This window comes from the organism of the source record quoted next, unplaced genomic scaffold, assembly GCF_019419815.1.
Source record: "Pyrus x bretschneideri cultivar Hongxiangsu unplaced genomic scaffold, Pyrus_bretschneideri_v1 Contig41, whole genome shotgun sequence".
Classification (NCBI taxonomy): Eukaryota; Viridiplantae; Streptophyta; class Magnoliopsida; order Rosales; family Rosaceae; genus Pyrus; species Pyrus x bretschneideri.
In genome coordinates, this window is record NW_025999735.1 from 1,628,862 (window position 1) to 1,641,413 (window position 12,552).

General features: G+C 36.5%; 3 protein-coding genes across 4 annotated transcripts; 2 read left to right on the forward strand and 1 right to left on the reverse strand.

Moving 5' to 3' along the window:
* Positions 1-524: 524 nt before the first annotated feature.
* LOC103959444 (serine hydroxymethyltransferase 3, chloroplastic) lies at positions 525-5,549 on the reverse strand. Its single transcript, XM_009371789.2, has 12 exons — positions 5,465-5,549; positions 4,304-4,556; positions 3,539-3,734; positions 3,266-3,440; positions 3,073-3,190; positions 2,845-2,957; positions 2,592-2,714; positions 2,302-2,406; positions 2,088-2,174; positions 1,904-2,011; positions 1,383-1,455; positions 525-1,001 (listed from the first exon to the last, which is right to left on the reverse strand). Exons 2-12 carry the CDS (start codon positions 4,521-4,523, stop codon positions 727-729), a joined length of 1,593 nt encoding a protein of 530 aa, XP_009370064.2. The 5' UTR covers positions 4,524-4,556; positions 5,465-5,549; the 3' UTR covers positions 525-726.
* A 162-nt stretch (positions 5,550-5,711) lies between these two features.
* Positions 5,712-8,847, forward strand: LOC103959445 (centromere protein V). 2 transcript variants are annotated; one of them, XM_009371790.3, is made up of 2 exons: positions 5,712-5,799; positions 8,080-8,847. In XM_009371790.3, the coding sequence occupies exon 2, from the start codon at positions 8,152-8,154 to the stop codon at positions 8,578-8,580; it is 429 nt and encodes a 142-aa protein (XP_009370065.2). In that variant the 5' UTR covers positions 5,712-5,799; positions 8,080-8,151; the 3' UTR covers positions 8,581-8,847. The 2 variants fall into 2 exon arrangements, with proteins under 2 accessions (XP_009370065.2, XP_048422250.1); XM_048566293.1 differs by lacking the exon at positions 5,712-5,799 and adding an exon at positions 7,368-7,530.
* A 1,061-nt stretch (positions 8,848-9,908) lies between these two features.
* Positions 9,909-11,337, forward strand: LOC103959446 (microsomal glutathione S-transferase 3-like). The gene is made up of 3 exons (XM_009371791.3): positions 9,909-10,131; positions 10,327-10,575; positions 10,999-11,337. Exons 1-3 carry the CDS (start codon positions 10,016-10,018, stop codon positions 11,075-11,077), a joined length of 444 nt encoding a protein of 147 aa, XP_009370066.2. The 5' UTR covers positions 9,909-10,015; the 3' UTR covers positions 11,078-11,337.
* Positions 11,338-12,552: the final 1,215 nt, after the last annotated feature.

Sequence of the window (12,552 nt, forward strand, 5' to 3'; positions counted from 1 at the left end):
GGAATCAATGTTAATTCCATAACCTCAATAGCCAATGTCACATTGAAAGGCGGCATAAAAAATGATCTGTAGCAAATGCATGGGTAAGCCAACTCCACGACCCAAAACTTGTGCGTTGTCCTAATTTTTTTTGCTAAAAATCCAGTACACGATGTCGGAGATTGTAGTCTTTCATATATAGTCGATCTGAGGAATGTGCTGCCGGAGCTGGTTAGCGTTGGTTTCTCTGCTGCCACAGGTGTGGGTTGAAATACACAGCATTCGCTCTTGGTCATTCTGTTCAACCTTGGAAACCAGCAGTGCCAATGCAGCCGGGACTCTTCAACTCAAGATTATTTCTGCATTCTGTTTGTTAGTGTGGGGAATACTTGTTTAAATTATTTACAATGATCAACCATTGTTTTGGGATGTTTGCTGCAAATAACAACACTCCAAGAACACATCTTTTTCTTTCTACTACGAATTTGCTCGCCACCCTATTTAATTTTCATGGTCATGGATGTTTAACATAAAACTACATTGCGTACGTCTAACATGCCATTGATATAGTAAGTTCATACGCTTCGCGTAGACAAAGTCATTTAACTCGTTTCCTCACCTTCGCACAGGAACAAAACCGAAGATGAATATTTAGTACATCTGAAAAAAGCACGCTAACTTAAGTTACAAGTAATAACCTTGTATTTCCTTACGAGAACATTGACCACATGTGCCTAATTATACGAGCTATACTCCAGGCAACGGGAACTGGGTGGTAAGAGCTTCAACTCTTCTCTGCAGATCTGACACTCGGTCCTTTAGGGAGAATTCGGGGGAAGCTACAAACTTCATGAAATCTTGGAGCTTCGATCCTGAGGCTGCGTGTTTAGCATCAATTGTTATCTGCACACCCTCATGAATATAGTCTGCAACAGCTATGAATTCTTTCTCGGTGAATCCTCTTGTCGTCATGGCAGGTGATCCAATGCGAATGCCACCAGGCACTACAGCACTTTTATCACCTATTTCATCAAATATCTCAGGTGTAAGATCAAGAGGAACAAAAACTAAAAAGCTCAAAGACAGATAAAACCACAACTACACTAACAAAATAGCTCATAGATAAAGACCCTTCAAAACTAGGCAAGTACCCTTTAGGGCCAAATAGGCGTGAAACCAAAAGTAAAGGTCTGGAACCCTTAGCCCATCGGGTAAAATTATAGAAATGGCTTGATTAAACTATTAGGATATATAAACATTTGAAAGAAAGAAAACATGTCCATTTCATATGATTACTTGCATATAATTACTTCAAATACATCCCGTGTAAAACTTTATAGCCCTATTCTGAAATCCAGAGTTCTCTTCAAAATTTTCAACCAAATTGACCTCTCTACACTCACCAGGTACTGAGTTCTTGTTGAGGGTGATAGAAGCCATGTCGAGAATTTTCTCCACTCGAGCTCCATCAATACCCTGTCAATAAAGGAAATGACAAATAACAAAACTAGATTCCGTTATAAACTAATGCACAGGATCCAGTAACTTTTATCCTTAAATAATCCTATAACATCACAAATGAGAAAACACAAAACAAAACAAAACGACAAGGTCAGGCAGTGAAGGAAAAGGAAGGAAGAAGATTCCTTTTTAAAAAATACCTTGTCAAACCTGAAAAAAAAGAAGAAAAAAAAAAGAAAAAGCCATTTAAACGTTAAAATTAGGTCATACTCATCTCAGTGAATTTCTTGTTCTTTCTGTACCTCTAATGCTAACTTTTAAAGCATAATGTTGAGCAGGAAACATAGATAAAACAACAGCTAAACTTCCACGTCTCAGGACATGGTCTCATATAAGCAGCAAAGAGAAATTAGTATCGATCAAAACAAGTTAATTAATTAACAATCTAGGACTAGGAACTTACTAAAGGCCGGAGATCCACAAGAACCAGATGGTTATCACTGCCACCAGAAACTAGTTTGTATCCAAGTTCAGTTAATCGGCTAGCAAGAGCCCTGCAATTAGATACCACCTACAAGGTCGAGTATCCACACTAACTTAGGGCATGTCTTCGACCATTTTTACACGAGGACAAAATATTATGGTACCTGGTTCTGGTAAGCCTTAAATTCTGGGGACTGTGCATACTTCAAGCAAACTGCAAGGCCCCCAATAGTGTGGTTATGAGGACCACCCTGCATAAAGAACTCATGCCTTTATCCCTTGTATATCAAAATTCAAAATAAATGTTGAATTTATAGAAAGATAAATAAATAATTAGGCATCAATAAGATTTGTTAAGATGAAACAAGTACAACTAACCTGTAAACCTGGAAAAACAGCATTGTTGATGGCAGTTTCTAAATCAACCCCGAGAACTGTATCTTTCTTGAAGAAGATCATCCCACCCCTTGGACCTCTTAAAGACTGAAAAGAAGAGTCACAAATATGTGAGATCATCCAAATGTGGATTACAACATAGGAAGCACATGATAAGGCTACTATGAAGTACTCGTGTTTTCGCATGTCTACGAGTCCATTCAAGTGTAATTTTTTTAACTTGGAAAAATCTAGTAAGATATAAATACATGAGTTTGAAGTTTGAACAATACCTTGTGTGTTGTTGTGGTCACAATATCGCAGTAGTCAAAGGGATTTGCAAGCACAGAAGCAGCAACAAGCCCACTTATGTGAGCCATATCCATCATAAGAAAAGCACCGACAGAATCCGCAATCTTCCCATGAACATTAGATGTAATTCATTAGTTGCCAAAGAAAAAACACAAGCTTGTAAATGATAATGAACTCCATATCCATTACACGAATTAAATTAATTTAGATAGAATGAATACATAAAATACTAACCTTCCTCATGCGAGGATAGTCAAAATCTCGAGGATAAGCACTAGCCCCGGCAATAATGAGTTTTGGTTTAAATCGGTCAGCTATTTCCTCAAGCTTGTCATAATCAACCAGACCTGCGTTTTGTTTTTTGTTACGAAAAAAAATCCAACATCATTCCAAAGAATAACAATTACACCCTTAACAAATCTGAAAGGCAACATAGTCTTATCTAGAAACAAAATGCAGCACCTGTGGATTCATTGAGTCGATACGACATGGACTCAAAATAAATGGATGTGCCTGATACCCGTCTTTTAGGAGTCATGAAACCATGAGACAAATGTCCTCCGTGAGACAAGTCCAAACCCTAAGATGCATGCACATGTTAGTAGCCAGTAGCCACCAATAAAAAGAGTAAACCAAACCCAAGAGGATAACTTACCATGAGACGATCATGAGGTTTAAGAATTGCGGTATAAACCTCAAAATTAGCAGGAGAACCAGATAATGGTTGAACATTAACACCCCACTTCTTTCCATCTAAGTGAAATGCATCAAGAGCCCTCCTTTGGCAAAGTGTTTCAAGCTCATCAATATGCTCATTTCCACCGTAGTACCTGATATGTACAATCAAACGATGAGCTACACCAAGAAAAATAATTTTAACGGAAGGTCCCTACTCAACTCAAATTACTCTGAGTCTTGGTATCTGTACCTTTTACCTGGTAATCCTTCTGAATACTTGTTCGTGAGACATGAGCCAACTGCCTCCATCACTGCCCGATAAGTAAAATTTTCTGAGGCAATAAGCTCAAGACTCTTGAACTGTCGCTGCTTCTCCATATCAATAATAGCACGCACCTCAGGGTCAGCCTCACTTAACCCATTGTCTACAAAACTGCTTCCATTACCTGTAAATCAAAAAATACAATTCATGAACAAGTCAGACATAATTCCTGCTACTAACCAATGATTCCTTTCATAATACATCAGAAGTTGGGAAAATACAGCCGGAACATATGGTTCTATTAAAGATGTGTATTCATAAGGATGGTTTTGTCATAGAACCGAGTAATGAAATTTTTTAGTTATACCAAGTCGATATTCATTCTCATAGGATTCATACAGCTGACTGCACTTAATGGGATAAGGCTTTGTTGTTGCTGTCGTTGTTGTTATACTAAGTAGATACTAAGAAAACTTCAAAAATAAATACACAGAGCACCAAATCCAAGCAATATAATGGAATACCATTCTGGCAGATGCTAAACAACATGATGGTCTTTTAAATTTTTGTATTTCTTAAGAGCAACTGAAATCAAAATTAAATTATAACACCATAGAATTTAAAAAACCAGAACTATTCCTGCCACAGACTTCTCAGAACAGAAATTTAACATGCATTTTAATAATATTTACAAATGGAACCATAAATAAATAGAAGGTACTGAGATCAGTTCAAAGTTTGGAGTATAACTACCGCCAATTTCAGGCATAGGCACAGAGACAGAAGAGGACGGCCTTCCAGCAACCAAACTTCCTTCAATGTAAGAAGAAGATCTAACGGGCTTCACACAATTGAGCTTTAGTTGATGTGAAAATCCACTACCGGTAAGCCCCTTGTTTGGAAAAATTGTTCCTTTGGTCCAAGTGGGCTGTTGGAGAGAACCCATCAATGCAGCTCCACTACAAGCCTGCATCTTTGCTTCCAAATACTATACCTTACAAGCTTCCTACAGATATTGCAGAAAATTCTGGGCAGTGAGCACAACTTTAACATACACATGATACAAATACATACATATATATTACATACATGCATACTGGCATGCTCATAGACTGATATAATCTTATCAACAAAAGTTATATACAAGAGTTCCAAATTTGTAATTAGAGAGTATAAAATTGTTTTCAAAAAATAGTTAACGTAATGGATAAATCACCCAACATACATTATTTCACTCCTTAAACTTATTTTAACACATGATGGCTACTGCCAATTCAAAAAGGAACTGTTTCCCTACGCTGATGAAACACTTAAACTCGTTGATAATTGCTACTTTTAAGACTGTCACATTGATCATTTCTATTCATCTTCATAATTTACTTGACAGACGGGACATTAAAAAGACTATTTTGTTAGTCATCTCCCCAATACAAATCCAACGGTATTATGACACGCACGAGTGAATTTCATTGACAAGCAGGAAACAAAAAAAAATCAAGAAAACAAAAGCCTACTCGAGGGAGAGTAACAAGCCTTACACGTCAAAATGCACACTTATACATCAGCAAAACTCAAAATAAAAATATTAAAAAAATAAAATATAATAAAATTAAAAAAAAACAACAACAACAACAACAAATAACAAACAACCGTGGAATCGAAAAACAATATAAAGCTAGTTTAAGTTGTGGTTTACTAAAGCAACAAATCACACCAACCATGTCAGTCAGTCAAATAAACAAGTCAGTTTATCGATCCTGTTACTTTTAGGGAAGTTGCTGAAATATGAACCTATACATGCACAGAGTATTAACTGAAACAATTAATTGACTCCTATAAGTTAATTGATTCCCAAAAACATAATTAGGAGATTAAGTAAAACCCTAATTTTAAGGAAGAAGAAGAAGGACTTACAGAGTGAGAGCAGAGGAGGAGGCCGGACTGCTGCCGGGTAGGGATGTCGAGACTGTTTTGGCAAATCGAGTAAAGTAGGTTTTTGTTTTTATTTGACCAAAAAAAAAATCAAGTGCTTGACCAAAATATAAAGTATGCGCTTTAGTGGGCCGGACGGGGTTCAGCCTACGAACTCAGATTTTGGGCTGGGCCCGTACTTTACAGGGGGCCCCACCTCAACAACCGCCACTAACGACCGCCAGCAGCTGTAGAAATAAATTATATTTATATGTTCTCCTCCAACTCCTCTATCCAGATTCCAGGTGCCCATTGATTTACAGCGGTGGCGGAATCAGGTTCCTTCTCTTTTTCACTCACCCACTTCATTTCTTATTTACTATTTCTGTTTTCTTTATATATTTATTTATAATTTAGGGTTTAGTTATTTTTCATGATGTTTGATATATTCGTGTACAAATTAAGACTTAAGACTACTAGCTGAAGAAGAAGGGAAATAGGGGGGAGAGAGAGAGAGAGAGTGTGTGTGTGTGTGTGTGTGTGTGTTTATTGTCTTGAGATTTTGAGTTTGAAATTCTTTCAAGCGGTTGACAAAGATATAGTCAGATATGATATTTTCTTTTCTTTTTTTGGTTTCATATCTGACCTTTTTAAGTAAAGGAGAAGTTAAGTTGTCATCTCTCATTTTTTTTTTTTTTTTATTTCATGAATTAAAACTTCATTCATTTTCAATTTTTGATCAAAGATCCTTTGGTTTCTATCCACGCCATAGTTTCAATGATTATAAATTTACATGCCAGCATAATTGAATTTTATAATTAAAATTTTTATAAAAGGGTACAAATTATAAATAGGAATATATGAAAAAAAAAATACTAAAAAGATATATTTAAAAATGATTAATAAGTTTTTCATTTTTAAAATTTACATATGATGACGTGTAAATAATTTTAATATTCAAATAATGACATGAAGATTAGTCAAGAGACCTTGATCAAAAATGAAAAAGAAATAAGGTTTCAATTAATGAGAAAGAAAAATGAGGGATGTGAACCTAATTTATCTATGAAATGGGGAGTTATAAATCTCATAATTTGTAACTTTCATAAAAAAAATGAAAATAGAAATGTATTACATTAATATTAATATGCTGAAGTCGTCAAAATCAAAGAACTTTGATTAAAAACTAAAAACAGGTAAGGTTTTAGTCAAAGAACAGCGGTTATTAAAACAAAAAAAAAAAGCAAAAAAAAGCAAAAAAAAAAGGTCAAAGAAGAGTGGTGGGTAGGGACAGCATCTAAAGGCTCCCTTAAGTAAATACTTGTACCGTAACCAAGTCTAGTTGGGTTTCATTGAAACTTGTCAGTTTTAGTTTGAGTTGGGGGTTGAGCCTTTCATTAGGGCAATTGCCAGTACATATGATACGATTTTTGTTTTAGCAATTTCCATTACATCAAAACAAACATATTAAAATCAGTACCAATCCTGTCATCGCTTGCCGTTTTGTACTTGTATTCAACTTAGTCAGAACCGTCACCTCAGAAGAAAAAAATCCAATGCTGAGGCCTCTTTATGTGCTGTGGAAAGTGGCTTCCGTTGATGAAAAAGGATCATCTGTATTTGTAGTTACTCATCTGTTCTGTTACAACATCCTCGATCGATGCAAATAAAATTCTCTTTTTATGATTTTAAACTCAAGTAGAAAAAGAACATCTACGTCTTTCCCTCCTTGTCTGCCCTTTTGGTATTAGGATCAGTCATTAGGAGAAAGAAACCATTCAACTTAGAAAGCATGCTAACAAGATATTGATGTCATGTTTGATCTTTGTTTCTTGTTAGATATTTGTATATTTGTATCCTGGTATTTTGTATGAGATTTTCACTTCATTTTCCATTAATGTTGAAGGTTGAAGGTAGACAGGATATCCCTTTATATCTTCTACTGCTCGTCCTTCCGCTTTTTCTCTTTCGTTTCTAAGATTCGCGTCTTTGTTTGGGTCATTGGGCGCATTTCCCGAATCAATTGGCCATGGACAAATGAATGGAGCAACTGCCCATTTTATTGTAAGGTAGCATACAGTTGCAAGCACATGCACATGGTTCGTTAACCATAGACGGGTCACTTTTGGCTTTGGGTTAACAATTTGACCATTTGATTGTGAGGTAGTATGGAAGCACATAGTTCATGAACCATGGATGAGTCACTTTTGGCTTTGGGTTAGTATATAAGTGGCTGTTCAGATATGACCAGCCTTATGTTGTAGCAATGTGGATTTGATAAGTCAGAGTTGCGGTCGAGGTGTTTGGGTGAGACCTGTGGGCGACTTGGGTAATCATATGATAAAGTACATTGTACAAACCGCCTTAAAATGAAGGGTATTTGCTAGAAATGTCGATTGTCATGTTTTTAAAATCCTTTAAAGTTGATCCATATGAAATTTTTTGTATATTTTGATATAGTAAATGTCTTCTTATTTAAAGCGGAAGAAAGACAAAAGAAGAAATTTAACTGGAGGAAACTAGAATAAAATCAACTTCAATGAGATGGAAGTTGCAATTGCGGGTTTGGTTTCCACTTACAACAAATGGTTATTAAGTAATTTTTGTTGACATGGCAGGTCAGAGTGCTTGCATTTAGAAATTAGAAGAAATAATCCTGTTCGTTAGTTGGAGAATTAGAATCTTGAGGCATGGAAACTGAGATGGTAGTGCATGAAGGCGGGTGCCACTGCAAGAATGTAAGGTGGCAAGTGAAGGCACCTAGCAGTGTTGTGGCTTGGAGTTGCAACTGCTCGAATTGCTCTATGAGGAGTAACACCCATTTCATTGTCCCTGCTGAAAGATTTCAACTTTTGAGTGATTCTGAGCAGTTTCTTACAACTTACAGCTTCGGTACTCATATAGCAAAGCACACATTCTGTAAAGTTTGTGGGATAACTTCGTTCTATCATCCACGCTCAAACCCTGATGGGGTCGCCATCACATTTAGGTGTGTTGATCCTGGAACACTCGCCCACATTGAGATTAAGTATTACGACGGGCAAAATTGGGAAGCCTCTTACAGTCAAACAGGCATTGCGTCGCAGTCAAAAGTGCAGACTCCGCAAGATATGGGTTGACTTATGTTGTGTGATTTCGAAGTGTTAATCAAAGTCGTCTGGCGTTTCGGCCCTGTGGGGATTTTTACAATGTTTATGTGGATTGTGGAATGCATCATTCTATGTTGGCTTCTGTCTTGTGTTGTTTTTTGTCTCCCCTTTTGTTTTGTTCTTCTGTTTCTTTTGTTTAGGCCAAACTATAATTTTGGTCCTTGTAATTGTATTGAACGTCCACTTTTGTCCTTGTAGCTTCAAATGTTGCAAATGATTGTCAAAAGCTTCCGAACAGTCTCGTGGCCGATTACGAATCAATACTGATATTGTTTCTAATTTGAGATATGTTAAGAGAAATCTTTCAAAAATGAGATTCTATGTGAACTCTGTCTAATATGTGCACAATTTTAGACAAAATGTTTTGATGCAATTAGCAATGAAATCATTGAGAATAAGGAGGATTTAATTTCATCGTGCCCTCTTTATGTGAGGCCACTCTTTTGAGACAACACTTTAGTAACCCTTGGTTTGGGTTTCAGTTGTTTAGGGGTTTCAATTTGTTGCCCAATTCGAGTTCAAGCGGGAACAAAGGATTGGCTCAAAAATCATGTCAAATTTAGAGATAATTCAGCAAACTAATGAATATCGATATGATCTTCAACTTAATCACATATACAATCTAATATGTGTGAGGTTTATAAAAAGTCTTGATGTAAGTACATTACATACTTCAACAAAGATATCAAAGGAGAGCTCGGTTTCATTCGGTTTCACTTTTTGCCAAAATTGAAATTACTATTCGGTTCAGTTCGATTTGTTTGTTTTGCAATTTGTTAAGGAGAAACACAATAATCTAGGGAGTAATGTTTTCAACGTATTTGAGCCTAAAGTTGGATTTACTTATCATTGGATTGAAATTAGACTAATAGTTAACTTGAAATTGGATTTGAAAAATAAATAACCAACATAAATAAAAAATTATATCTTATTCAGTTCGATTCGGTCCGGTATTAAAACCATTGAAACCAAACCAATAATTTTTTGTTTGGTTCGATTTTCATTTTTTTTTTTCAATTCGGTATTCTACCCAATTTCTTTCTGTTTTCGTTTTTTGGAGCCCACCTCTAAAAGAGATGCAAGTACTACTTGTTGAACAAGCCTACAAATGTATATTTTGTTACACGCATATTATATATTCTTTTTTTTTTTTTTTTTGTCAAACATATAATATATTAATTTGACGGTGGAAATATTAAACTCAAAAGTTGCCTTGCAGAAAAAGTCAAGAGTGAGCGTGGATTACCAATACCAATACCACCCAATCCACTGGACCATATCCATAGTTTCGCACCCCCACCAGTCGGTCAGCTCAAAAGTCGATCAATCCATAAAACCATTTCCCTAATTTTCTTCCTCCCCATCGTAATCTTTCAGTTCATATCAGAAATAAACGAAAACAAAAATGTCGTCTGCAGTTGAATTGCTGCCCAAAGAATACGGCTATGTAGTTCTCGCCGTCGTTCTCTACACCTTTCTCAATTTCTGGATGGCTGCCCAAGTTGGCGGGGCCAGAAAACGGTATGCGTAAATCCTTCTCTGTTTCCTCGTACCTACTTGAGTTCCGTCGAGTTGGTTAAAACAGTGCGCTCCACTTATGTCTCCTCCTTTCGTTCATGTAGTTTAGATGAATTTAGCGTAATTATCGTTTGATTTCCGTATATTTTTGTTTAATTATGTGATTAATTGATTGGAATTGGACAACGACCGCCGCAGGTACAAGGTGCCATATCCGACTATGTATGCGTCGGAATCGGAGAACAAAGATGCGAACGTGTTTAACTGTGTTCAGAGAGGGCATCAGAACTCTCTCGAAATGATGCCTATGTTCTTTGTGCTTCTGGTTTTGGGAGGTCTTAAGCATCCTTGCATCTCCGCCGCCCTTGGCTTCTTCTTTGCTTTTACTCGCTACTTCTACTTCAAAGGCTACGCCACCGGTGACCCCATGAACCGCCTCGCCATCGGGTATATATGCCCTCTTCTTTCCACTAATTTACAATCTTGCCAATTATCCTAGCTAATTTAATGATACATCAATATATATAGGTTGTTATTTGCATTTTAAAATAATCGTGCATTTGTTTTTTTTTTTTTTTTTCTTTTGAATTTTATATATATATATATATATAGAGAAATTTGAGATGAGAAGAGTATTGATCAACTAATAGGATCTTTTGGGTAGGATTGTGACTTGAATGATACGTTATGAGATAATATCTATAGAGCGACAATACATTCTATTTTTTATAATATCGTATGTACGATAAATATAGACCAAATGTACTTTCCTATTAATAAGATTTTACTTAACAATTCTACAAATTGTTTTGTGACCGGTGGAACCGTAACATGTCAGACTTGATTTACTCTTTTTTATTGCAATGACAGGAAATACGGGTTTTTGGCTATATTCGGGCTTATAGGGTGCACGATTTCGTTTGGGGTCGGTCTTCTTCTTCGAGGATAAAGAAAAGCCGAACAAAGCCCTCATCTCGTACTCTCATGGCCGTGGAGGGCTTGCTCGCTCTTGCTATCTCATGTGCTCTGCTAGAAGGTCCTAGGGTTTTCCTTTTGTTTGTAGTATTGGCTTTTGAATAAGAAAGTGCAAGAGATAGGAAGGAAATAGTGTGTGTTGCGTTTTGTACGTCTACTTTTGATGTCTTTATGTAATTGTAAACGTTTATGTATGAATTACACGAGTTTGTAAACATTAGGTTAATTTTGCTTTAGTTGGTTAGGAATGTATGTCCACGGTTTGCAGTCGAGTTTGAATCACCCGCTAACAAGCGAGAATAGTTTATAACTAGACCTTGTCAATAGTTTATAACAAGGCCAATCTTAAAATTCACGACCATCAAATCCAATTGATTGCTTTTTGTTTTATATGAAAGACCAAATTTATTAAAATAAACAAACAGTATCCAACAAGACCAAGACCAATACAAGGCAAGGCCAGCAGGCGAGACCCAGAAACAAGAAGGAAAACAAACAAAGCATGCACCCAGCTGGGGAATAATCTGGTGACCATAACAGTTGTCAATTAGTGATAATTAACAATGGTTAGTACACAAAATGATATTAATGTACCGTCTTGTTCCTGAGATATGTGCTCAAACCATTCATTATACATTGTCTCGTGTAATGGCAGATTGAAGAATTTTGTTATCCCAAGGGCGAGATGAAACGTGCATATACCACATTGGCAAAACTTTGAGGCATTTTGTCAAGCATATTGTCCTCATAAAATTTGCGCTCATGGAGAATAACAAAGGACTTTTGGACAATTTATTGTGTAACGTTAGTGGTGAGCGGGGGCAATTGCATGCATTGGCTCCTATAGTCCTATGTGGATCCGTCAATAGCCTCATATACAAGCTGACCCAAACACAATTGGTGCCAAACTCTCTAACCCTTAGCGGTGGTGAAGTCATAAAATGGGTTACCCCAGCACCACTCTAGTCTCTTGCTAGTAATCTTTAAACCTAAGGGGTGAGTTTCTAGCTCCATGTCATCAACAATCCACAAATCAAGTGTGTACGTATTTTCACAGAGTTGTTAACTCCTCTCGCCTTTTCTTGTTACAAGCGATATTGGAGAGGCGAACATGGAACACAGGGTGTCAAGTAGATGCTCTTTTTGACCTCTTCAATTTGATTTTTTTTTTTTATCATTGTAAGGGAAGTCATTTTTTTTCTTTTCTTTCAATTGAGAACTCCCTTTCCAATTGCATCCAGGATTGGTTTTGAAAAACTGTGATTTGGTTGGATCAAACTCATCTTCACCGATATAGATAGAATTGCAAGAGATCATTTGTCAAAGAGTAAACTCTTTGACTGCTTCCATGCAGTAGCTGATAAATCTTACCAGATAACACTGTTTTAGCCAACTTAGCCTCACCCACGTCGTTCATGGTTTTCATATTTCGTAACACAAATGGAATGC

Coding starts and splice junctions, on each gene's coding strand:
- LOC103959446 (XM_009371791.3), top strand. CDS start 10,016: ATGTCGTCTGCAGTTGAATTGCTGCCCAAAGAATACGGCTATGTAGTT. Junction 10,132..10,326: donor GTTGGCGGGGCCAGAAAACG/GTATGCGTAAAT, acceptor CGACCGCCGCAG/GTACAAGGTGCCATATCCGA. Junction 10,576..10,998: donor ATGAACCGCCTCGCCATCGG/GTATATATGCCC, acceptor TTGCAATGACAG/GAAATACGGGTTTTTGGCTA.
- LOC103959444 (XM_009371789.2), bottom strand. CDS start 4,523: ATGCAGGCTTGTAGTGGAGCTGCATTGATGGGTTCTCTCCAACAGCCC. Junction 2,407..2,591: donor TGACCACAACAACACACAAG/GTATTGTTCAAA, acceptor TCTTCTTTTCAG/TCTTTAAGAGGTCCAAGGGG. Junction 1,002..1,382: donor CAACAAGAACTCAGTACCTG/GTGAGTGTAGAG, acceptor TTGATGAAATAG/GTGATAAAAGTGCTGTAGTG.
- LOC103959445 (XM_009371790.3), top strand. CDS start 8,152: ATGGAAACTGAGATGGTAGTGCATGAAGGCGGGTGCCACTGCAAGAAT.